At 43.1% G+C, this 26,288-nt stretch overlaps 1 protein-coding gene across 1 annotated transcript; it reads right to left on the reverse strand.

The window, feature by feature from the left end:
• Positions 1 to 1,169: 1,169 nt before the first annotated feature.
• GJA8 (gap junction protein, alpha 8, 50kDa) lies at positions 1,170 to 5,248 on the reverse strand. Its single transcript, XM_009871103.1, has 2 exons — positions 5,213 to 5,248; positions 1,170 to 2,587 (listed from the first exon to the last, which is right to left on the reverse strand). Exon 2 carries the CDS (start codon positions 2,575 to 2,577, stop codon positions 1,381 to 1,383), a length of 1,197 nt encoding a protein of 398 aa, XP_009869405.1. The 5' UTR covers positions 2,578 to 2,587; positions 5,213 to 5,248; the 3' UTR covers positions 1,170 to 1,380.
• Between the last annotated feature and the right edge of the window lie 21,040 nt (positions 5,249 to 26,288).

Here is a 26,288-nt window from a genome sequence, read left to right on the forward strand (position 1 = left end):
AATGCATTGCTGCACTGTCCCAGCTAGAAGGTGCTGCTGTAGTCCTAAAATTAAAAATCCACAGACACTTAAACATTTGCAAGCACATGCTTTTCTACCCTCTGTAACAAGGAAAAATATTTTGCTGAAGCTCTGACAGTTCTGTACAGACCTGTTGGCACAAAAGGTCAAATCATCTTTTGAAAGACCTTGTTTTACTTGAGACTTTGGCATTTTATAGAGAAGTAGACCACTGGATGGCTCCCCGTCTATCAAATTAAAAGCAAAGGATGTGAGAAGACTATTATCATAACAGTCTTTTCAAACTTGAACAACCACTTTTGTATTTAGAGGTTTAAATAGTCACATAGTCACCCAGGCCACTGGTTTAGGTTCGCAGGTGCCTTCAGGACTCTGTACCTGAGATTTGCTGAGTGCCTGTAAGTCTGGGAGCTCCAGAAGCTGAGCATATGTCAGGATCATTCCATGAAGGCTTGTATTTCATTTCATGTTCAGAGGGCTGTAGCCTTTTCCTCCGTTCATAGAAGCCTTGCCATGCTTGCTTTGCTAAATTGAGTTTCATATCTTTAAGTCACAAGACTACAAGTAAAAAATATCACTTGAATTTATTCTTTCCAGTGCTTTGAAATAGGCTCAGGGCTGGATGACCCTCTTGGGAACAAATAATCCATCTGTGGGCATCTGCTAAATCCTACTCTTAACCTTGCCCACTGTCAATGTCACTTGAAGAGCAGAAATATTTTTTACAAAAGGAAAATATTTTTACCTAACTCAGATTTTCATTCACAGAGAAACTGGGGATGTTTTGCCTGTGTTTTCTGAACAGCAAGGGGAAATAGTGCTTACTATTTTAGTGTGTTGATGCTAAGCACAGAATTCACTTTCTGAATTAAGTAACTGCAATTCCATGCCAACAGCAAAGGGGAGATCTGCTCAGCATGCCATAGGTGGAAACAGAAAAAGAAATAACTAGATACAATTGTTGATCAGTCTTCCCCCTTGCTGGATTAAGAGACAGATCCTTCTGGTATTCCTAAAGAAATGTGGAACACAAAGCTTCCAGTAAATACGTTCACAGTGGTGACATTTGGTTTTCACTGCCACATTAGGTTTTAAAAGACATCAGTTATGCGTACAGTGTAGAGATTACTGTAAGGAGCAAGCTGGTATGAGGAAACAGGGGAAGTGTTCCTTTTCAAATGGACATACAGGGCAAATAAGGCACAGTTACCATGATAGTACCTTTCCAGCTGAGAATCTCAAGAGGAAATAATATTCAAATAGCCGTTTTAGCATTTTGCTTAAAAATATTTTTTGATTCTTTCTCTCTTCTTTTCTCTTCAACCTTTTCATTTCCATGTGCTCCCTGTATCCTGCACTTCATACAGTCAAATCGTCTGACCTGGCCCGGCTGCTGGCTTTACTTAGCCTGCTGAGGGGTCTCATATCAGTGGAAAGTTCAGGAGGTGCTGAAGGCCCTTCCACTTCATCGCTCACCATCTCCTCCTCTGCTTTCTTCACCCCTGGCTCTTCCGGAGGCTGCTCTTCTTCACGTTCCTCCTCTCCCTCTGCTCTTACCTTCTCCTCTTCTGGTTCCTTCGCTCGTACATACGATGGTAACCTCTCTTCGAATGCCCTGGAGAGATCTTCCAATGGTCCCATCCCAATCTTCTCCTCAAACTCATTGAAGGCTGATGGAAGGGGACTGGGCTCAACCCCTACTTCTGCAAGAGGGAAATAGGGGGTCACCGGCTTCTCTTCTTCCAGCAGCTTGTAGCCTTTGGCCTTTGGGATAGTGGTGACTGTGATGGCAGGGAGGGGCTTCTCTGGGACCTCTCCCAGTGGTTCCTCTGCCGGTCTTCTCAGGGCCCTCCGGATCCTTTTCAGGATCAAGTGACTGATCTCCACCAGGTTGAGGAAGAGGGACACAGAAGCCACAACCAGCATGAACATAATAAAGATGGTCTTCTCTGTGGGCCTGGAGACAAAACAGTCCACAAGATTGGGACAGGGCCACCGCCCACAGCGGTAAAGGGGGAGAATTCTGAAGCCATACAGGAAGTACTGACCGACTATGAATCCCACCTCAAAGAGGGTTTTGAAAATGATGTGGAAGATGTAGGTTCTCAGGAGGGTACCCTCCAGGCGAAACTTCTTGGTTCCATCAGGGTTGTTGCCTTTGTTTTGATTTGGAGTCAGGGGCAGCTTCTCTTCTTCCACCTCAGCTTGCTGACGCCTCTCAGCTTCCTCCCTCTCTTTCCTCTTCTCCTCCATGCGGACGTGGTGCACTGCATGCCCAAAGTACATTAGCGAAGGTGTGGACACGAAAATGATCTGCAGGACCCAGAGGCGGATGTGGGAGATGGGGAAGGCCTCATCATAGCAGACGTTCTCGCAACCAGGTTGCTGGGTGTTGCACACAAAGTCTGACTGTTCATCTCCCCACACTAGCTCAGCGGCTGTTCCCAGGATCAGGATGCGGAAAATGAAGAGCACTGTGAGCCAAACTCTCCCGATGACAGTGGATTGCTCGTTCACCTGCTCTAAAATGTTCCCCAAGAAACTCCAGTCACCCATTTCTTACTGTCTAAGGAAAGAAAAAAGAAAGAGAATGACCACAAATTATGCTAAATTTAAAAGATACCTGGTTTCCCCACTGATGTCTTTTGCTGCTTTCAACCAGCAAGTACTTCCCTCATATGCTTTGAGACAAAAAAGAAGGTTGCTTGCTTGCTTATGTGCCTGATCACAATGATTTATGAGCAGAAGGGCTGGAAAGCCATAGCAAATCACTTGCTATATTCTTTCTTTCCTGGCTCTAAAAGGGCAATTACTTTTCAGCCAGGGAGTAAGGAGGTAAGAGTCTTCTGTGGTGCCTTGTAGGCTCAGTTGTGTGAGCCTGCTTAGATTTTGTACACATACAAACACTTGCCAGCAGTACAGTACAACAGATTTCTCAACATGTAGCTGCAGTGGTTAGAAAAGAGAGTGAAGCTTTCAAGCACCCAAGCTCTTCTGCACCAGAACCACGCACAGGTCAGAAAGATCTTGAATTGGTGCCCATCTTGCACCTACACAAACCTGAATTCTCTCTAGGTTGTACGTATTAATTCTACATTAGAAATCATTTTGTTAGGTAAGAATAGCAATTACACTACTATTACTACATTAGTAATACTGTATAAGCTTAATAACTACCGTACATAATTAGGTTTGCCGTAAAGTATGCATTATATACAACATAATTTTTTGGTCTTATTGGGGCAATTGTTTGATTCCTCTTCTGAAGTCAGCTGCCACACTGACATTGGAACCACCTTGGAGAAAAACAAAAATATTTATAACTGGGACCTAAAATATTATTTTCTCTCTCTAAAATGTCAGTGCTGCTATCTCAGACTAATACAGAGCTGGAAGCCAAATACAGATATCCTATTGGAAAGCTAAGAAAATGGTCCAAATTTCAAGTAACGCAAGTCAAACATTACATCTGTCTTTTTTTTTGCACAGTAAGGAATTATTCATAGGCCAGGATTTTATCCTGCATATCCTAAACTTCCCACTATAAAATTTTAGGCAAGGGAAAATCTATGAATGAGAGAAACAAAGAAGAAACGTGTTTGGCATGGGCTGATTTAACACATCACAGCAGTCTGAAGTCACTGAGGAACGCAGAATATTCGTGATCCACAAAGACTGACTTGTGGACCATGACAAGTGAATCAGAGAACATTATTTGTAAAATAGCTGAACACAGGGATCTAGAAATTCATCTCTTAGATACTACCTCCATCTATAGTTTCCTAAATGCAGACACAAGTACACAAGTGCCACGGAAAAGAAGGTACAGTCAACAGCATGGAAATCCAAGTATCTATTCCCTCCTCCTTCATATACCACAGGGATATATTTGTAATGCCATATGTTATGACACACCAACGCATACTACTCTGTTTCAACTACCGTGTGTATATATACACACATAGACAAACACACAAAATATTGAGAGTCCTGTAGCTCTGGGGAATTTCACAAATTTTCCACCAAAAAGAAAATCCTTTTTGATGTCATTTTTCTACAACAAGATGGGCTCATTTTCCTTGCCTTCAAATTGTAACCCCAGACACCCATGTTAGAAAACAAAGAGAGGAACACAGTCCTTCAGCTTGCACAAACACCTTGCAAGCATAAGCGGCAAACATATAATTTAATCACTGAAGAAAATTGCTACTTTCTCAGTCATTAAAGTTGTGTAAAGGAGTGTGTTAATGTCAGCACTTACATTAACAAGTCTAGCAGAAGATTATGCTGTTTACATACATTATCTAAACTGATTTAAACATTCTCTTTCTGCAAATTCACAGAGCAAAGTACACCCGACAGTTACCAGTCATGTGCAACTCTCTAAAACACACGACTATGCACAACACAAACTTCATTGTCCCCCAGGCACCACAGTTAACTCCATCCCTTTCTTTATTTGTGAGCCACGCTGATATCCACAGCTACCATTTGAACATTTCCACTGCAGCACAAAAGAGCAACATCCTAGCTGTGATAAACTTACACGGAAAACTCACTGTCCAAGAGAAGGAAAGATGTTTCCTGGCTAACTCCATTAAATGCCTCACTTGCAGCTTGTTACATTTGGCTAAGCTCTTCCTGAGATCACTTCCAAACAAGTCACGCTTTTCAAAACTCTGCCATGATCACAGAACCATAGAATCACAGAACAGTTTGAGTTGGAAGGGACCTTAAAGATCACCTAGTTCCAACATCCCTGCCATGGGCAGGGGCACTTCCAGTAGACCAGGTTGCTCAAAGCCCCATCCAACCACCCTCTCTATTTTCTGCAGGTGAAGTGGTTCAAAGTTGCTCAGTCAGTTTGACTGCAAGGAACAATTTTTGGGTGGACTGGAAATGAGTGGTACAGCCAGTTCAAATGTCTAGGATTCCACCTATAAGGAGTCAGCCCCTTGAGCCTCAAAAGAAGTGCAAGCAACGAATTTAGGCAGTCGCCTTTTCCCTTAAATTGCCTGTCATGAGGAAAGAGCAGGGGACTGCCTAAGCCCACTCAGAGTCAACAAACTCGTGTTGTTAACTCCCATGGGTTTGTTGCAAACCCCCACCTTGCACTTCCAGACACTACAACCTGAGCACACTACCAGCAAAAAAGACTGTACAAGTTAAGGACGTTGAGCAAGCAACTTGCCGCTGTGAAAGGCTCCACCGAAGAAATGTGTCCCCCTCCTCTCTTGGCACTCTGCAGGGAAGAGTGAACTTTTGTCTCTCTTCTTCCCTACCCTAAAAGTCCCAATCTTGTCGCACGACTGAGCAGATATGACTGAATTGGCTCTGATGGTGGGTTTTACTTGCCCTGCAATATTTAAGCTCCGAGCCAGACGGCTTTATGAAGTGAGTGACAGTTAGTGACGTGGGGAACAATAGGGAGAAAAAAATAGAGAAAGAGAGGCAGAGACACAGAGAGGAGAATCCACTGAACATGGAAAAGCAGAGGGGGGAGAGGAACAGGCGACAGGCAGTGAAAACCTAATACATGCATAAATGGGAGTTTGCACAGTTAAGCAGAGACCAAAGCATCTCTGCAATTCTGCTATGGTTCAGCACAGCTCTGTGTGTGTTCCCACTCACTAGTCTTTAGGTGTTGTGGTGTGACAGGTGAAAAGGGAGTGCCAACATCTCTGATAGTGGCAGAACTAACTGAATTAATTTGTTACCCTATGCCCAGCTCTGACAGCCAAGTCACATTGCTGATTTCCAGCACAAGCTGGAGGTACCGGGTCAGTATTTGGCATCGTCAGATACTTTAGACTGCACTTTAACATCTTCTACAGAAGCAGTATAGGAAAATGAGATTATCAGTTAATATTAATAAAATCTGAGAAATACCAGTTTTACCACCTCACTTTTCAGTATCTTAGTTCTGCTTAGCTTTTCCTCCAAATGCATCTTGCACATGCATCAAAAATGTCTAAAACAAACTGTTTTGTTAAGGAGTGTAGCCGAATTCCAACAGAGCAGCAAACAGGAATGTTACCCCAGGTGCACTCGCCTACCCCCAGCCATCTGCAAAAATGCTGGAAAGCCCACAGAAGAGAAAAATCAAAGGCTCAGTAACACATCCACAAGTACAACTAAGTGCCCTTTCAGTTTTGATTAGAAGTCAAAGGATATAACTTTATTCTGAGGTGTTATTTTTTGTAGACTTTCTGTATTAAGTGCTCAGAATATGCTCTCGGTGTTCAGCTCTGAATTAAAAGGGCATTACTGGAAGCAAGATCTGCTAAGAAACGATACGGATACCATGCTCATAAAGGCAAGTAGTTCTCCTCTCTTTATGCAGACTCAACACTGAATTTAATTCCCTAGAATGGCATTGGGAGACACTGTCTCTAGAAAAACTGTTATTTGAATGAGATATTATGAGTGTCACAAAATTTTGTATCTTCAAACCAATGGTTTCAGACCTCTTTTCAGTGGTTCTGGGTATTTGTGCCCATGTAAGTTCAGAGCTTCATCTCAGCAGTTGTCTTTCCAAACAGCTTTTAATCTGAGCTGCATAGTCCAAAGCACAACTGGAGGCAGAGACGATGATTTCAAACTGGATTTCCTAAGAGCTGAAGGATAAGTTAGAGGTGGAAAAGTATCATATTTTGCAAGAGAGACAAGTCTGGAAACACAAAAGAAAAATCAATCTCTATGCATGCACTTGGAATGAAGACCATATTCTGAATAACTTAATAAATCACTCTCTTAATAAAGAAGTCGTAGAGGCCTAGACGTGACATTTTTTCAGCCTGTGCTACATAAACCATGGGAAGAGACTTCCTGGAGAGAGGACACACAGAAGAAAAGACACAAGTCCCAAGAACATGAAGTTAATAAGAAAAGGCAGAGTTTGGTCCACAATAAGGAAGAGTAAGGAATACCTTTGTTGCTTTGTTTTGCTCTGTACTAGTGAGATAAACTAGGATTAATATGAGAGGCTGGTCATCGCTTACATCTTCATCCCCTGTATGGGAAGCAGCTAAGACCTTTAAAGAGAGCCTGCAGGCTGGCATCACAGAAGCCAGATGGTTCAGATGTTAAACTGCCCATCCCTTTTCAGGCTGAAACTGTCTTTTTGGAAAATTCAGGTCTGACTGAATGTGCATATGCCTTTCTGGGCCTTATCTCTCTAACATAATGAGCCAAACCCCAAATCTGGTATGTAGCTATATGGCTGTAGTCCATCTCTAAATTACGTCCAACTACTGTCAGAGACATTTCCCATTAACTTTCTATCTGCCATGTGAAAATAGTATCCAAATATCAAACACTGTCTGGCAAGTTGAAGAACAGCTTGCAAGATGCAGCTGATGCAGAAATTATATTCAAGTCACTGATCACTGGTTATATGTTTAAGAGATGCTTGGATGTTGCATTGGGGGGCATCATTTAGCCAGTTGATAGGGCTAGGACAAAGGCTGGACTTGATGATCTTCAAGGTCTCTTCCAGCTGAAACTATTCTATGATTCTATGACTTTCCTTGCTCTCGCAAAGTTGCAGAACCTTTAACATGGAGCACACCAAGCTTGCTTGACATTTCTGGTTTGGTGAAAACCACAAAGTCCCTTCAACTGGATGCCTTTTAAAAAAATACCACTGAGCTCTGAGCCAGATTCTCCACCTCACTAGGACCTCCTCCCTCTGAAGAAAATGGCCACAGAATATGGCCTAAATGAAGATGGCCAGCGAGGAATTCCTCTTGTACTGGGGCTACACAAGGAAATGGTTGTTTGAGATGGGGATGAAGAGGAAAGGGCAGAGCGGGAGAGCAAGAAGGGGACTTGATTCTCTCAGGAAGCAGCATCATGCTGGAAGTCAGGGCTTCCTTTGTAATGTGAAAGCCATGGCTGTGAAAGAAGGGAGTAGAGACTATGAAACCAAAGGTCTAAAAGACTGAGCATCACAAGCAATATTCATTGAGTCTGCAAAAGAAATGCAACACTGACAGTGCCAGACTGATAATGGCCAACACTTCCAACCTGTGTACCTGGCCCAGCAATTACACTCTCACTAGGAAACCTGTAGAAGTGCTGGGTACTTCCATCTCCAAAAACCAATGCTGGTAGTAGCAGCTAGTAAGAGTAACACTGTTACTCACAGTGACTTTTTCTTACCTTTGTGGCTTTTCATGCCTTCAAAGAACCATGGAAAACTCCTGCACTTTAAAAATGTTACTTTCTTTGGAAGGAAGTTTGCTTCATTGCTGACTTCTGATCCTTCATCTGCTTTGAGGCTGGTGTCAGAGCTCCCATCTCTGGCCCCACTGAGACTGTAAAGTCTCCACTGCAACTCAGCCTTTTGCTCAGAGACTACGAGGTCACTTGGGGAATGTGGGATTTTTCATTCCAAACGGATTTCCAACACAGACATGATGTCAGGACAAGGCAAGGCCATGCTATTGAACAGCTCTGTTCATGCATGATAGCAGATTGTGCAATTATATAGCGCACAACCCTGCATAACGATACCTCTCCCTCAAACAAAGTTATCTTCTCCTGATCTGCTTAGCTAGAAAGTGGCACATGCTTCCTGTTCTTCTGCTGAACACACAAATCTTTCGCTCACGGCTGAGGCTGAACACTGGGTATATTCAGCCTTCCTGCAAGAAGCTGGGAGCTTTACCCAACACTCTTGTTTGCTAGACACTACCCAACTTAGTGGACACCTGCTTTCTAGTAACACGTGTCTTTGTCCATCCTAGAGGCAAAACGATCGATCGATCCATCTGAGATAGATAGGACCAGAGTCTCGCAGATTTCATCTTCTCTCTGCCACCTACTGGTCCCAGAAGTCATTTAAATGTCACCAGCCCTGGGCAGATCTTTAGGCAGAATTTGCCAGGTCCCTATAAGACCGGTAAATGTCACTTGTCCACATTTTAAGGGCAGAGCTGCGAGATTTTTTCCAGGACTCTCTTCAGAGCCGTCCAGGCATGGGAGGATATAAACCGCTGGGGAATATATTTTGCTAGGGAACTGCAAGCAAACTAGAAAGAAAAGAGAGGGAGAATGATACAAAGAATCACAAAGGCAGGAAACTAGAGAAGTATGCAAGTAACAGGATGGTTGGGGCAAGAACACAGGGGGAGAGGTGAAGGCAGGGCTGGATTGCGCTGTGCCTCAAGTGGAGGATAAATACTTATGAGAAACGTGTTTTTAATTTAAGGGATGGAACAAAACTAGACAATGAATAAAGATAAGCAGGGCAAAAGCGGGATGTCTTTCAATATCTGTTTAACTTAAATGCAGTCCTTCTCTGAAAATTACTGTTATAAGAGGACGTGGGGAATTACAGGCCAGTCAGCCTAACTGTGATACCTAGAAAGATACAGGAACCAATTATGAAACAATCAATTTGTAAGTAGCTAAAGGACAGTAAGGTGATAAGAAACAACCAGCAGGGAATTTTGAAGAACAAATCCTGTCAAACCAGGCTAATTGCCTACCAGATCTGGTAGACAAGGAGAACATGGTAGATGTAAAATACCTTGACTTTAGTAAGTGTTTAGGAAATATCTAGATCTCAGGCTTCCAGAGCAGCAAGCAAAGTCACTATGCAGAGTCAACACAGGTTGAAGTACCATAATCAAGGGCAATTATCAAAGCTTCACTTGTCTGGCTGAGAGGATCATATCCCTGAAGTTCTGCCTCCAGGGCTGCTCAGTATTTCCTTGCATGATTTGGAAAATAGACTAGAGGACAAAGCCAAAAGGATGACAGCTGGGCTGGGGGGAGCTGCAGTCCCTCCTGAAGGCAGGAGGTCTGGGGTGATCAGAATTTGAGAGGAACATGAGACACTGGAGAGCTGGGCTGCCCTCTGCAGAGGTGACTGTACTAAGATACAGTTCGGGAAAGGTGACTGCACAGACACCAAATCATAGAATGTGCTGGTCCAGACTAAATCGTAACCATTTTGGCAGCAGGGCAGTGAAGAAAGAGTTGGGGTGGGACCGAATATGAGTCTGTTAAAAGTGAGATTCACACAGAAAAAGACAAACCTCATTCTGAGATGTTTTAAAGGGAGCTTTGTGCATAAGGCAAAGGAAGCAATTATTTTGTGCATTTACTCAGTACTGCTGAGGTCTCAGCAGGAGCAGCGTGTCCGGTTCCAGGCACTACATTTTACAGGAGATGTAGACAATTTGGAGAGAGTCCAAAAAAGAACAACAAAATGATAAGAGAGGTGAAAAAACATGACTTACAAGGAATGGATAAAATAACTGAGTTTGTTTTCTCTGGGAAAAGAACAACAGGAGGGGTGGCATGATAACAGTCTCGCAGCACATAAACATTTGTTATAATGGGTGGAGAGACTAAGCAGTTGTCCTCTACATTCACCAGAAGTAGGAGAAGAAATAATCAGCTTCATTTGCAATAAAAATGATATAACTAAGCATTAGAAAAACATTTTGCGATGGTAAGAATAGCAAAGCACTGCAGCACTCTGCTTGGGGAGGCTGTAGAATCACAGGAGGTTTTTATGAAGAGGTAAACAAACATCTGTTAAGGATGATCTTACCTCATAAGTGGAAAAACAATCAAGAGGGGAGGAGAGGGAGGTTTTGTGAGTTCTACAGCTCTCTGTACGGCTAAAGATCTTGAGAAATCACAGAGAAATATATTTAGCTAAAAAAATAATAATAAAAGTATCTTTCCACCAACCCTGAAAACTCAGCCTGGACATCCCGAGTTGTCTCTGCCACCTGCCGCAATGCTGAGCTGAGAAGATACCAGCTCAGGTGTGGGAACAGGTTGGCTGTGTCAGCAGGGCATTCCACTTGAGTTAATTATCTCTTCTGGAGGGGGGCTAATTAGCCAGAGCAGCGCAAAGCACAGTGATGCTATGCTGCTTCCCATGCTGGTGCTCCCTCACCTTAGGCTACCAGAGGTATCTCCACATCGCCCTCCAAGGAGGGTCACTGCTTTGGTTTTTTACTTCATAGAAGGCTCTAAACATGATGCAGGTTTAGAAGTGTTTGCTCACAGTAACCACATTTCAACCAGTTTGTTCTCCTACTGTAGTAACTGTAAGATTAAATGTTATTCCTTGTTTAGTGTTTCACCTTGACATTGACGTTAGACATGAAAAACAAGGTGCGAGCAACCCACGGCACGTCCATCCAGGACCTCTTTCCTCGCTCAGTTCAGCGGCTGACCTTTTCCAGAGATGCGGATTTTACCTGAGGGCAGGAGGAACAAAAGCCACCCACCTTGTCCCAGTACAGTTGCTGGAGTAGCATCAGCAAAGCAGAAATCAGGGAGCAGCCTCAGCCGAGCGCTCTCTCGGGCTCCCGCAGCCTGAGCCACTAGCTGGCGGTGTTTTCTCACTGATGCACTGCACGGCGCCGGGGGAAGAGCCGAGGGATGCTGTGAACGAGAAAGAAGGCGCAGGGTGGCCCTTACGCCGTGATCTAAACCCCACCTTTCTCTCCCCGCATGCCACATTTCTTAAACTTTTTCTCCAGATACAAAACTAAGGCAAAGCAGACACGGGAAAGTCGCGGTGTTGCAGTAATACCTGTTGTGAATACAATTATTTATAGGATTTCTACAGTGGTTAAGCAGACGGAGTTAAACTGGCATGCAGATCACTTTTATGTCATAGAATTTACTTATGTAAGTAGTGTAAACTTTGTTGACAAAGCACTCTTTTCACTAGTATGATCTGTATTTTCACTTGAATCTGCATCTCTTTTCCAGCAAATATTTCTCATGTATATAGAATCAGAGAATCGCCTAGATTGGAAAAGACCTTTAAAATCATCGAGTCCAACCATTAACTTAATACTGATAAATCCTCAACTAAACCATACCCCTAAGCTCTATGTGTACATGACTTTTAAGCATCTCCAGGGATGGAGACTCCACCACTGCCCTGGGCAAACCGTTCCAAAGTCAGATAACCCTTTCAGTAAAGAAATTCTTCCTAATCTAACCTAAACCTCGCTTGGAGCAACTTGAGCCATGTCAACTGAACTGCATGATTCTCCCTTCAATAACAGCATGGTTAATAATAAAAAAAAATACACTAAACTTATAAAGAATATGTAAGGCAAAGAACTCTCTTGGATCAAAGGTAGGTGCTATGGTATTGCAGCAGAAGCACAAACAGGGCTAGGAAGAGAAGAATAGTCTCTTTGACACATGATCTCATGGATTGACAAGATTTCACTTAAAATGACCAGGCTACTTCTAAAAATGCAGGGCTTTATGAGTGTACTGGTTAGAAATTCTAAGTTCTCATGCCAGATAAGGTGCTGTTTCTGAAGAAGTGCACTGGGAAAGGGCCCAGAGCTTGTAGGCAAGGTGTAGCACGTGCATTACGTAGCACGTGCCTTTCCTGGGTCCCTATATATCCTCTGCATGCATGTCCCTTTCTCTGCCTACTGCCCAGAACCTAACACCTTGTTGGACATGGAAGTGGAACACATCAGCTGGAGGATCTAGTCGAGAGTGGCATCCCTGGCAACGGGGAGGCTGGATTAAAATGATCTCTAAGGTCCCTTCCAGCCTAGGCCATTCTATGATTCTGTGATTCTGTGACATCACTGAGAAGATCTGAGAATATAGGCATGTTGCATACTTAGGTGGTCCATAGACACAAATTACTCTCTGCATATATTCTAGATTGTGGCCCTTCTACTACTATTAAAAGCCTCCTCAGAGAAATTATTTACCTGTTATTAGGACTTGTGAGGTATCAGACCGGTTTGGGACCAGGCTGCTTACAGCCAGTCTGGACTGTATAAAGGGAATGCAAAGAAAACAGTGACAAGCACCTGATAATATGTCCGGTAATAATTAATCGCTCCAGGCCTGCCAGTAAAAGAAAGGCTAATAATATCTCCCAGCCTCAAGGCTTTTTGTACAATCTCTTAAAATGCTCAGGCATAAGGAGCTAGAAAGGACAAAGCTTCTGAACAAGTGGGTATGTCTGGAAACATCCTGTGTTGCCTCACTGTTTGTTGCCTTTCAGTTTCAGAAGAAGGGAATGAGCCCCCATCATTCTCCTTTCTTCTGGGCTCTTCTTCTGGGCTCACCACCAAGGCCTGCCTCGCTGAGTGGTAGGCTCAGGGCTCTCAGGAGTATTGTCATCACCCACTCTCCACCTTTATCTCCCTGCCTTCATTTCCACACTATGGAATGAGGACACAGTGGAGGTGAGCTGTGCTTATGAGGTGCGGAGGTGGCCCAGGAGAGCTCATAAGGAGGACAGGGCAGCAATGGGGAGAGCAAAAGAGGCCATTATCTGTTCTTCCAGTCCCAAGAGATGTTCGTACCTGCTGTGTACTTTGGCTGACCTCCGCTTCCCATTTCCCACAGCAGAGCATGTTCCCAGCCTCTCTGGAGAGGACATCCGTGGGGACAGTTCCTGTTTCCCTGCCCTTTCAGCCATTTGCCTTCCTGAGCCTGATACGATTGTTTCTTTGGGCACAGTGTAAAAGATGCCAGCAAGGAACGGAAGCCTCTCATGCCTCAGCAATTTATTGAGAAGAAAAGGAGGTTATTGAACTTGGAAGCTGTTGAACTAGCTGTTCTCTTTTCCTGATCAAGAAGATAACCTGTCTGTAGATAAATCATCCATCCAAAGGTCTTCATCACTCTCTGAGACAACCTGGCCTCAAACTAATAAACAGCCATGTGGAGGGAAGCAGGGATTATCTCTGTACAGACCTGCCAGAAAATATAGGTGGTAGGGCTGAAGGTCTTCTTCTAGTTTGGAGAGACCTATCTGGGTTTTGTCTTCATTAATTCCAGCAGATTTCAATCCCTTGAAGACCTGTTACTGCTGCGTGAATATGATCTTTTTAACAGCAACGAGGTTCAAAGCATTATCAGGATCGTTGTAAGAGAAGCACTAAGAAAGTTTGGGGGCCCCCTGTCCTGTACCAGACCCAGCAAAACTTTCAGTGGCTACTTCTATGGCAAGTCCCACCTTGGCATAGCAACTGTTGATTACTCTTCCACATGTCCTGCACTGTGAGGCCCCATTCTTGTCTGATTGATGAACACTGTCGTAATGAATGCAGCTATTACTACAGTTAGTTCCTCAGCAAAATACAGGCATGTATTTTAACAGCCTGTGTCTCTCCAGTCCCTGAAGCAAGGATGTGAACTCTAATATTTCTGTTGGCCACCTTGCTTTGGCCCAGGGTGCCGCGGGTTTGGTGGATTCGTAACCCCTTTGCTGCACATCAGCTCCACTGACCAGCACTGGGTGTACTCAGCTGCAGTCCCAGCTCTTCCTTTCAAAAGTGTGCTCCTTTACAGAAGCACAATACAGAAGTCCAGTCTATTCTAATACATCCTCTTTAGCTGTATACAATCATGACATCCCTTTCCACTCTATATTCATCAAGACTTTGCCTGTCCAGGGTACTTCAGCTGTAAGACATTGGAAAGGACGCTGGAATGGTTTGTACGACCAAATGTTAAAACACTGGCTATAGCCCTAAGAAAGACTGAGTGGACAGAAATGGAGTAAAAAGAAAAAGTATTACCTGCTCACTTGTTTGTGATAGTTAACAATATTCAATATTTGTGAGTTAGTGTTCTGGCAACTGGACTGATGATCTGAATCTGCAACAGATAACCAGGCAACACTGGAATAAGGGAGCACTAGTTATCTGAGCACTAACCAAAGGAAAAATAGACATAGGTTCTTGCTTAGTTTAACACACGCTGATGTTGCTTACTCAAAGGTAGCCTTGGGGATTTTTAGATATTCTAAACAGCTTCCTCATTTTGCAAATCTTAAATCCAAAATGAAGAAAACCTGTATTTTACCTCATCCAGATGGGTAAAGTGATGGTAGAAAGAAGAAGTTGGTAGCAGATTTACTGACCCCTAGTTAACTGTACTGTTACATGACAGCAGAAGGACCAAAGTGGCAGTGCAATGCTTTGAAAAACATGATGATTTAAAAGCCCTGAGTAGAATTCTGGGCTAAATCAACACAAAGAAAGGATTTAAATACAAAAATATAAATAATCATGGAGAACTGCTTAAAGAATTTTTACTAGGCATCAAAACACACAAGTCCCCAATAAAGAAAGAATGGTGTAATTGAAAAACACATGACCATAGTTAAAATAGAAATGGGGGTAGCTTTGAGTAAAACACATATAATAGAAAGAGAGGAGATACTGAATATAAATTAGAAGATATTAATTATTAAAAAATTATGATGGAAGTGAAAGGGAAAAAAAATACTGTCAAAGCTATTTTTTTAAAAAAGTAAATAAAGAACAAAATGAATCCTAATTATGGTATTGATCTGTTATCAGATGGAAATGTTAGATTATTCAATAATAATGCAGACAAGAAAAATAAAATCAATAAATACTTCTTCTGCCGGGAAAGAGAAAAGTTGATGATGAAGACATTGTCGATGATATGTCTATTCTTGTAGTATCTCTGAGGAATTGAATACCACCTACTGAAATCAGGCATTTTAAATCAGCAGGACTGAATACCTTGCACTGCAACATTTTTTTTTTTTTCCCCTTAGAATAAGCTGCACAGGGTGTCTGTGTTATTTTTGTTGACTTTCTTTACTTCTTGATGCAGTGGGTAAGTCCTGGAGAAGAAAACTCAATAGTCTGGGATTTTGTAAAGACTATGTAGAAGGGCATAATTATTTTATAATGATCTTGTAACTGGAATTACCCACAGGTAACTACAGACTTATGATAGGATCTCAGTCCTGAACTAAGTAATGAAGTAGCTAGAACAGAACACAAAGAATAAAAGAAGAGAAATGTAACTAGGGGCAATCAGCACTGGTTTATAGAAAATTCACCCCATGGAACTGTGTTAATATTTTCTCTGAGTAAATTGCATGTACCGTTGTTAAATATAACGAAGTTAGTACAACATACTTAAGATCCTGGAAGACAGTTTCCTTTCTATCACATAGAAATTTGATTAAAGAACTTAACTGGACATAAAAACAAGATAGCAGTCATTAAACAGACTATAAATGACCTATCAGACTCGTCCCAAAATACAACTAGAAGAGATTGTTTTGTTCATAGCATGTTCGTACGAAGATCCTGGAGGGTGTCTGGCGTCATGATATTTTTAGTCAATAACCTGGAAGGAAACATCAATCATTTTCCAAATGTCACCAAGTCCAAGAGAGGGATGAATCATGAAAAAGAGGACTGCTCATAGAAAGCACCCCGACTGCACAGTGAGCTGGGCAAACAGAGAAGGGGTTTGCTTTAGCGCACAGAAGGTCATGTCTCACACCTCCGCAAGGAGATCAGCTGTAGCTCCGCTCTGGGGGACTTTGTCCCGGGAAGCGGCGTCTCCATGGAGGACTCTGAGCTCAGGGTAGCTGAGGAGCTGCACGTAAGCTCACGGGGCAACACTGACAGGACTAACGCCATCCTTGGAGGTACACGTATAGGCCAGGTGTGAACATATATCACTTCAGTCCTGCCTGGTTTATTCTACAATTTTCATGACAGTCCTCTGCTGTCAAAATCTCCCTATTATGTGTTCTCTGTGACCCCTAATTCAGCAAATTAGAGAAAGAGTGCTTGTTTTCTGTTTCAAAAGTCAGTTTGCTTTAACGACTACCTGCTTGAATGAAGAATGCACCCCCTAGGACTGTCTTCTAACTTTGTATTGATCATATGAGATCTTAGATCTACACATGGGCTGCTACTATGTAACCTTAAGGGTTTAAATCTGCTCATCTCTGTTTCAGCATCTGTGAGGAAGCCCAGAAAGCAGTTTCATGAGTGACAATGTACAGCATCATCCCAGGGATTCTTGCTCACACATTTCAAAAGCTGGTCCCATCTATGAGCAACGTCTCTTCTCAGTCCTGGGAAGATAGCACCTATCTTTGCTATCCATATAAGGGAAGCAATTTGAAGGACACAGGCAAGACCATGTGAGAAGCAAATGTGAAGTGAGATTAGAATTATTGCAAAACAGAATGAGAATAGCAAAGAAAAATCAATAAAGACACTGCCAGAGCACAATCCACATGTGCCAAAGGACACCTCATAGACATCTTCAACACAGATCCTGCCCACTTCAGGCTTAATACAGATGATGCCCTAAAAATCACCTAAGTGAATTTAATAGCAAAGTGCATCAGCACTTGAACTGCCTATAGCAGACTCATACTTGTCCAGCACAAGGGTGCCAGCAACCTCCTGTTTGGTACCATACTGTTTCAACTCTGCTTATTGGAGTGCAAACTCCAATCCTGACAAACTGTCAGTGAACCCACAAAGACTGATGAACAACCAGCCACCAATCTTGTACCCAGATAGACCAAAAAAATATAGAGACTCCTGCAAATTATTTTGGATGCTATTTGCTGTATATACATTGTCACGCCTGTCAAAAGCCATGTGACTGTCCAGCAAGTAGATTTTAATTTATCTGGAAATTGACACTTGCATTAACAGCTCTCTCCAAAGACTTTTGTCACTGATGAATCTCAGGTGTCAAAGGCTGGAACCACTTATTTTCCTGCGAACTCATCTAATGCTGCTACACTCTGTGAATGCATTGCCTATGCTGCTGAAGCATGGAAAACCTGGAACAGCCCTAGAAAATATTTGTCCTGGGAAAATCAAAGGCTGCCAAGGAATTAGGGAAAGGGTATTGATTTTTGCTTTTCAGGAAAGTATGCCTGGTCTTACCTGTGCAAAAAAGCAAGCAAGGAGCAAGAGAAGTCTTATTCATGGAACAACAGAACAAAATAAATAATGTAGGCTTTCTGCCAGTGCAGAGAAGAAGGCAGGCTCAGGCTGGAACTCCTAGAGGCAGCATTTAATCTAGTTTGTGTCCCTTAAAGAGGAGATAAAACTTCTGTAGACTGCCATGGAAGGAGATCTGTGAAAATACCAAGTGCTCCTGCTGATCCAGACCCAACTTTCCCTTTTAGGAAGCTGTTTAACAGTGACATATGTAAAGATAGTTGTACAGAGACCACACATCCATGTCCAGTGGAAACCACTGCCACGGACTGGATCTGAGCCCCAAAGAATTGCATTTATCCAAGAGTTTCAACAATTTGGTTTCAACAGCTGTGTGTTTGTTACAGAAAGGGGAATGAGCTTCTTGGGAAGGATTTCTATCTGGGCAGCAAAGTCTTCATGCATCAGGGACTGAGTGTTCCTTCTGAGTCATTAACTCAGCTGTTTTGCACAGCAATAAACCCTAGATAAGGACACAGCCAAGAGCAGCGCAGATTGCCAGAGAGGGGTGGGGTAGAGCAGAGGTCCCTACTTCAGTTCCTGACAAAACCTGTCACTTTTATTCCCCACAACAAGATATCCACCTTGATGGCACAGGTCATCCATGAGAAGAGGCAGTCCCAGTACCATTAGAAACAAATGCAGTGAATAGGGTCATGGCATGCTTCTGGCAAGAACCATCAAAGCCAAAACTCTAAGGATAGAGAAAGTCTCCTGGGGCCCAGCTGTGTGAGCATGGCCACACTGACCATGTGCTGGCTTGCAGTGATAACATTGTGTGCTGAGGTTGGCACTCAATCCAGGTGAAGTCACAAAAGGACAAGCTTCCCACCCCATGCAGCCTCAGCAGTCACATCTACAACTCCTCACCCACCTACCACCCCTTGCCACACTCCACCCAGCTAGACCTCCTGTGCCACAAGGGACACGCTGCCCTGCCTGGCTTTCTTCCAGTGCGTTGGGGTAGGGCTGGTTCACAAGTGGCCATTGTATTTTCTAGGAAGTCCTGTTACAGCAAGTACCTGCTCATACTGGCTGTGAGCAAAGGCGCTCAGAGCCTCTGCTGGTGCCTATTAATATTGCCCCAACCTCCACCTGCATCAGTGCTTGTCTTTCCAGGGCTGTTCTCAGAAGTTTCTGATGGTATGTCGCACCACCAACTCTTCCACGTGCACCTCTGTCAAAGTTTAAGTCTGTGGGGAATAAGATACGAAATGAAGCAAAACCCTGACATAGAATCATAGTTTTTCCACCAAAAAAATGAAAATGTCCATTAGGGTGGGGGAAGAATTCATTCTTGTTTGGCTCAGAAATATAGGAGAATAAGTGTTTAAAGTTTGAAATATATGACAAAGCCATAGATGATGGTGTGCAAAGGTATGCCTTGGCATTGCTAGAGAAGACTTAAAACAACACTGATCAATGATGGTTAACACCTCTTATGACTGAGCACTTCAATGGATACTAATGACACCTCGTTTACTTTGGGATATCACTGCAGCATAATCCAATAAAAGGTGAACTAAACAGAGTTCAGATGAGAGGACTGCATCTAGCCCATGCCCCTTTTTCCCAGCAAAGATGGTGCCTGGTTTCTCCCGCTGGGGACTCTTGACTTCTCCCATCTTGTACAACCAGTCAGACTGACGGGTGCCACCAGACAGTGGAACAGTGCTCTGTTGGCAAGGTGGGGGTGGTGGCAGCTCCTCTTTGAAATGTTGGTGCTTACCTCCACCTCCTTCGTCTTTCAGTGGTGGAGGTGGCCACTAATGTTAAGGAGTGGAAACAGGGTGGAGTTACACGGGCAACAGGAATGAAGAGGGAGCAGTGCCACATACTGGAAAAACAGCATTTGAAACTTAAAGTGAGTGATGAGGTTTGGCTGTTTGCACACATAGGGTGAAAAGAAGTAATACCTTGGGCTAAGAGATCCTTTCTGCTCTTGCCCTGAGATCCCAATTCTCAACCCCATAGCTGTAAACAGTGAGCCAACTTCTGACTGCAATGCCAGAAAGAACTGCTCTGATCATCTCAACCCACACCTTTGAAAACTTGGGTCAGAAGACTTGACAAAAATTCTTCCCATATCTGCCAAGGGTCTACTTGCCGACTAAAAGCCAGCCACAATTTAAAAGCCTGCTGTGGAGAATCCTCCACAACCCTGATCAAGTTTTTCTAGTGGTTAATTACAGAAAATGTTAAAAAATAGTTCTTTTTCTCATATGCGGGTTTTTTTTCCCCTCAGTTTCAAATACCAGGTTTGGGGTCCTATTACTCTTCAGTCTGCTAGACCATAGCAAGTTTGTTCCCCATGTAAGTATATGTAGACACTGAAAAAAGTTAGCCTCCAGCATTGCCTTTTCCTTTCAACTCTTCAGCCTCTTTCACTAGAGGCACACTTCCAATTCTTTAATACCCTTGGGCATTGTCCCTGAAACCTCTCCCATCTAGGAACCACCAGCAAAAGCACTAAATAGAAAACATGGGAAGTGACTGTTAGTGCTAAATGACACACGTGCTCAGCCTCGCCTAGAGCTATTCATCTTGAAGTTATTTACTGAAAGCTGCATGAGTTACCAAAAGCTGCATGAGTTTCCCCAGCTACAGCATCATACTGGAATTTTGTCATCAGCCAGTGAGCTGCACCAGCCCCCACTTCTTCCGTCACTGCTTCCCGAAACAAACTTGTCAGCTGATAAGCATAGCCTGTATTCCTTATTTTTTGACATGTGACTTACAGCAGTTAATGTTATGCTTGGCCCCATCTTTTTGAGTGATTCAGACTATTGCAGTAATGTGGGGTTTTTTTGCTAACTTACTGTTGTTTGAGACATTCCTATTGATCAATGACTACTTTGCTGTCTTTCAGATCATTGACAGCAGAGTTCAATAGTGCAAGACCACAAATGACCAACTTGACAATGTTTATTCCCCTTACAATTACACATCTTCATCCATTTGGAGGACCAACACGTTTTCTGTAAAGTTCTAATGTCTGCATTCCAAGAAATAGCAACAACAAAAGTCTCTGAAAGCACTATACCAGCACTACCTATTTCTGGCTCAGCTCACATTGTGTAATTTGATTGTTAAGTGCTTTAACCTGAAGTTACCATTTGATACATATTTCTGTAGGTCCTACCAAAAGCAAGATCCTAATTAAGAAACAGTAGTCTTCCTCTCTGAGTGGAATAAAAGTAAACTTACACACAAGCTTAACTTCATCCTGTGTCAGAGGAGCTAGTCTCAATGCATGCTAAATACAGACTTTCTGTTTTTGCAGGACTGGGCACCAGGAAGATGCATAGCATGCAACAAGACAGGTGAAACAGGAGGTTAGACAGTCCAAGTTGCTGGGTTTTTTTTAATATACTGCCATATTTACAAACCTCTTCTTCTTTTCAGTTTTTAAATAAACAAATATGGGATTGCATTCCCATGCCTGGTTGCCTCAGGGGCAGTACACAAATTACACAAATTGTAAATAAGCAAATATATGGATTCCCTGACTTCCAAGGGACTTTTGAAGATTAACTACTTAACCCCTAATTATACCAACACTGGCTGGCTAATGAATGAGGTGAGGCAACACCCTTGGCTGGTAAGATTCATGATGAAAAAAGGTGGGTTATTCCATCCCAGGGAGAAGAAGGGCTCATGGGTCTGGCATCTCACCGTGCAGATTTCCCATCTGGGAGACAGTCCCAGTAGTCTGTATCTACAGGGATGTCTGATCTTTCACGTTTTATTGTAGGGTCACTGGGTATGAAATCCAAAGGCTTTACTAAGTGTCAGAAAAGGGTCCAGGTGGCACAGATCCTTCCTGAAGTGGAATTTTCCCTTTCTGTCATAGCTGACTAATGTGAGAACAACCTACTTTCTAGAAGATTTCACTTCTGCTACTTTGGTTTTCCTGCATCATCCAAGTGGTTTTCCCATCCGTGTCAGACCACACAGCAGAGAGGAAGCTAGCACACTCCAAGCTGCTCAGGTTTGGCAATTTTAACTGGAAGAAGAGAAGTGGTTATAGAGTGAAACAGTAGTGATTGCTGTCAGGAAACACCAGCCCTCGAAATGAGCTACTGGATATTAAACTTAATCTTCACTTCAGTCTCTTGACTAGGACCAGGAAATACAGAGCAGCATCTTACATGCACTTCCAAGCACTAGCACCCTGCATAATTCGCACTCCAAGGTAGAGCAGTGGCCTATGGTGACAGACCCATGAACATTTTTAATGCAAAGAGCTTACATGCCAGGAACAGCCTCAGAGACCCAAGCTGCAGTGCCACTACATTCAAGCTAGCAAGAGAGGCAGGGATAAACAGAGCATCCACAACTACTGCATATGATACTTCCCCTGTGATCCACAAAGTAAAACAGCAAATACATTCCTTTGGTTGTATCTTCCTTCACATTACTTTCAGGAATACAGATTTACTCAGAGATCTAGACCATGTTAGAGCCACAGCTGCTCCACCTCCGCCCACAGATGAGCTCAGGATAGTTATCTAGAGGATAAACTCTGCTCTCTGAATCTAGAGAAAGCAGCAGGACTTGGGAACTCATCATTAGTGTACTTGGCCCCACAGAGGCCCTTAGCCTATCTGGCTGAAAAACTACCATACTTAAGGAGTGTATTCAATGGTTGTGACACTTCTTCACTGTACCAAACACTGCAAATACTTCTCCCACCTTTCCCTAATTATTCTTCCTCTTTCTATCTTTGTTTTTCCTTTGCTCCTTCTCCTTTGTGTCTCCACTCTCCTTCAGCTTGACTGAGGTTTTATTTCTTCTTTACCCCATGAGTCGATCTTTGATACCATCTTCTTGGATGATCCATATCGGTTACACTTGTGCTCCTGTCCTCTTTCAGAAAAACATGTCCCAGTAGCATTAGGCTTCTATGGAAAAGCAGACATCTGGTTACTGTTAGATCCTTATTGGTTTATACAAGATGAGCCTGTTTATAGCCTGGAGCCTGCAAAGGCTTCTGGCATTTTAAATGCTTTCTCCTTCCATTTTGAGGGCAAGCAGCTGAAGACACCAGGAATCCTTCCTCCCCTCACAAATATCTTGGCCTTCCAGAGATGGACCTTACCTTTAGATCCTGCAGCTCAGCAAATGTGCTATCATATATCCCACTGTTTACCCAGCCTATGCAATCTGATAGGCCACCTACACTGAAGGGGATGAGTAACGTCTAAGAACGGATGGGAACCTTCAACAGAGGCATGATATATTTTTGGAAGGGCAAGACAAAGTCAGAAGGGCTTACTAAACTCTTTGATCATTTAAGCTTCTGGTTACCAAATGACCACCACTATCTTTTCCATAAACCCATTTATTCTTAGCTACATGAATCCCCATCCTCATTTCTGCAACATTAGCATCTATTCCTAGGCTATGTCTCTCCTCCCAGCTACACCATCATCCCTCAGCAGTTCTAGTAATCCATTTCCCAAATGCTCTCCTTCTCCTGATTGCTTGCTGCACCCTTCTCTCACCTTCCACGGCATCTCAATCACTTGATACGAGCAACCAGTAGGCCACAGTTTGAAAACTGCTACTTCTAATTCCCCCACAAAAAACTGTAAGAGAATATTCTTAACTCATGGATTTCACATAGCTTCTCTCATTCCCCTGTCAGTTGTTACAGCCAGATCTGCTGCTGCTAACTAGCCTCGTTTTTAGCAAAGAATAATAGGAGCTAAAGAAATCTAAATCTGGTAGAATTATAATACCAGAAGTACTCCCTCACTTCTATTATCTCCGTGTCCTGCTTTTTATTTTCTCTATTCCTCCTTCTTCTTCTCCTTTCTTTCTGCATCATTGCAGTAACTGAGGACAACTGAGCTTTTCACTTAGTATAGGCAAGAGGTAAGGTTTTAAAGCAAAAACCGGTGAGATTTGACAGGTCCATCTGCAAGACAGAGCTTGAATACAATAAAATGTGAAGTATCATTGTCAGGACGAACAGTGGAAGTGCTGGGGGTAATGAAGAGAGGTGGTCTTGGGAAAAAGCCCAGGTTTCCCACAGGTCCAGGTGTTGGTAGGGGATGATGGAAGACTGGAGAAATGGAGAGATGCTGGAACAAAGAGATGGTAATACAAGATGTTGGACGGAAACAAGAGAAAGAGAGCAGGGGGGGAGAAAGTTTAAAAGCAAAGGAAAGATCAAAACTGGTGGGGGAAACAGTATTCCTAAATGTGGCTGGGGCAACACTAGATATTCCTATGAGAACAACTTTGGGATTATGATATTGAAAATAAACTTCAAGGTATCCAAGCATTGGAGAGGAAGAATTTGGCAAAGATACTGTGAATACAGGGAATGCAGAAGGAATTTGTTCCACTCTGCAAGTTTGCAGCATGTGGAAGTGATTACAGGGATGATTACAAGACTAGTTCTATATAAGAGATATGGGATAATACCATTCAATGAATAACATAATACAGAGTAGAGCTGTAGCCCAAGAAGAAAAAATACAGAGAGCTGCATAAGTGTATTTTCTGAGTAAGATGGAAAAGTATAACAACAAGTCAAACTGAAACTTTTCATTGATTTTACTGGAAGTTTCTGTTGTTAATGATAATTCCTTCCTCTAAAGAAGTCTCTTTTTTTCACCTTTCATCATTTAAAATAGTTGGACCAGTGAAGCCGAAATCAAATCTTCAGCCATGAAAAAAAGTGAAGGACTTTGGCCTCAAGGTCTTTGATAAAATCTTCAGAGTTTTTCTCCAGCACGGAATTTATCATCAGGAATCTTCTCTCAAATTCAGAAAGAAGGACTAAGTCTGGAATCCTTTAAAAAAAAGAAGAAAGAAGAAGAAGAAGAACAAAAAAAAAGCAGCATTCTTAAACATCCAAGTTTCTCATTCAAAGGGAAAATTTTTCTTTCCAGCCAGTTCCATGACAGGTTTCACTGTTCTCCTCTGGTGACAAGATACTGTACACCAGTTTGGCACCAGTTACAGGTTCACAAGTGACATACCTGTTCAGTAGTTGCTTATCATTTTCTATTTGAGGGTCCTTAGTTCAAATCCACAAGGAGGACTCTCCCAAGTGTACTGCTGCAAGTTGCTTGCCTGTAAAAAAAAATAAAATTAAAACAGCTTAAAAAAATTGCCGTGGGCCTACAGGCAGCAGACACATGTTGAAAAATAACACCTTCTTTTAGTAATAATTAAGATTTGTACAAGAACTACTTAAGTGCTTAATACCCAAGAGAGAAAAATGTATTATTTCTTGAAAAAAAAAGGAAGACAACAAAATCCCCCTCCGCATTCTTTCTCATTTTCATAACTCTATTGTTTATAGCTCTGGGTAATAATGTACTACAGTCACTTCAGACGGCTTTCCAACTCCACTAGGCAGTGAAAATTAACAGCTATCCCAACTTCTGCAAACTCCTGTTCTAACACAAAATTCATGTGCTGCTGCGCCAGTCATATCGGCACACCTGATGCTCCAGAAACCTAGGAGATTATTGCACCCTCGCCTTGTGTCAGGTGAGGGCCGTTTCTTTGTTACCTTGCTCTGGACAGGAGTCCCACGCTGGTCGCTGGCTGCAGGCGATTCAGCCTCCCATGCTCTGCAACATTTTCTTCAGACCTGCTCAGGAGATTACACCAGCGATGGCATTTTATCAGTGCTGCTACGAGGTGAGCGCAGACACGATAAGGAAGCGTTAAAAGTCAACGAGGTGCCATTGACAAGGATTGAAGCTGGGCTCACGCTTCCGCACCAACCATGTGTGCGCTGACGCTGTGCAGCCCAGTCGCTTTCTCACCAGCTGCTGCTCTGGCAGGCAGCATCTTTCACCCTCTCTTTTTGGTACACAGCCTCCTGTCTAGCCAGCCAGCTCTTCTCCGCTGGAAGCTGTCACAGCCTTAGGCCTGCAGGGAAAAAATCTTTTCTGGTGAAAACCCTGTGGGTTCCCTAGCCAGCATTAAAGAGGCTTTTCATTGCTCAGACATGCTGATGGAGGGGTAGCCTGGTTGCTTCAGCTCCTCACCACCATTCCCTCCCAGAGAGGAAAGATCTGCTCCTTGAAGGCACTGCTTTCCCAAGCAAGCATTCGCACATTGTGCCTGGAGCAAAGCACAGCTCCCAGCAGCATGCTTGGCACGAACCACACAGAGATTAGCCCCCTGCGCAGGCAAGCCTCAAGGCTTGAGAAACCTGCTGTGACTAACAGCTTGATTAGGACCTAAGTCTTTCTCCACCAAGTGTTCAGGGTTAGGTGAAGAAGCGCATAAGAAATTTATTCCTTTTGTGCAACCACAATCCCTAAGGTGGAAGACAAGCAGCCAGCAAGCTGTAGGTTTAACAACATCACAGGGCAATACATGCTGTTAGAGCCAAAACATTCTGGCTTCATCCTTGCTGTGGTGACCATTAAGTCCACACAGCAACAGCAGAGATGCCCTAAGTGGCCACAGATTCATCAGAGCATTTCAAACAACCTGAAACTCAGAGATCTCTTCCAC

The sequence above is a fragment of the Apaloderma vittatum genome, unplaced genomic scaffold (assembly GCF_000703405.1).
Source record: "Apaloderma vittatum isolate BGI_N311 unplaced genomic scaffold, ASM70340v1 scaffold23290, whole genome shotgun sequence".
NCBI lineage: Eukaryota > Metazoa > Chordata > Aves > Trogoniformes > Trogonidae > Apaloderma > Apaloderma vittatum.

Bases quoted from the DNA above. Each gene is read 5' to 3' on its own strand.
- GJA8 (XM_009871103.1), bottom strand. From the start codon at position 2,577: ATGGGTGACTGGAGTTTCTTGGGGAACATTTTAGAGCAGGTGAACGAG.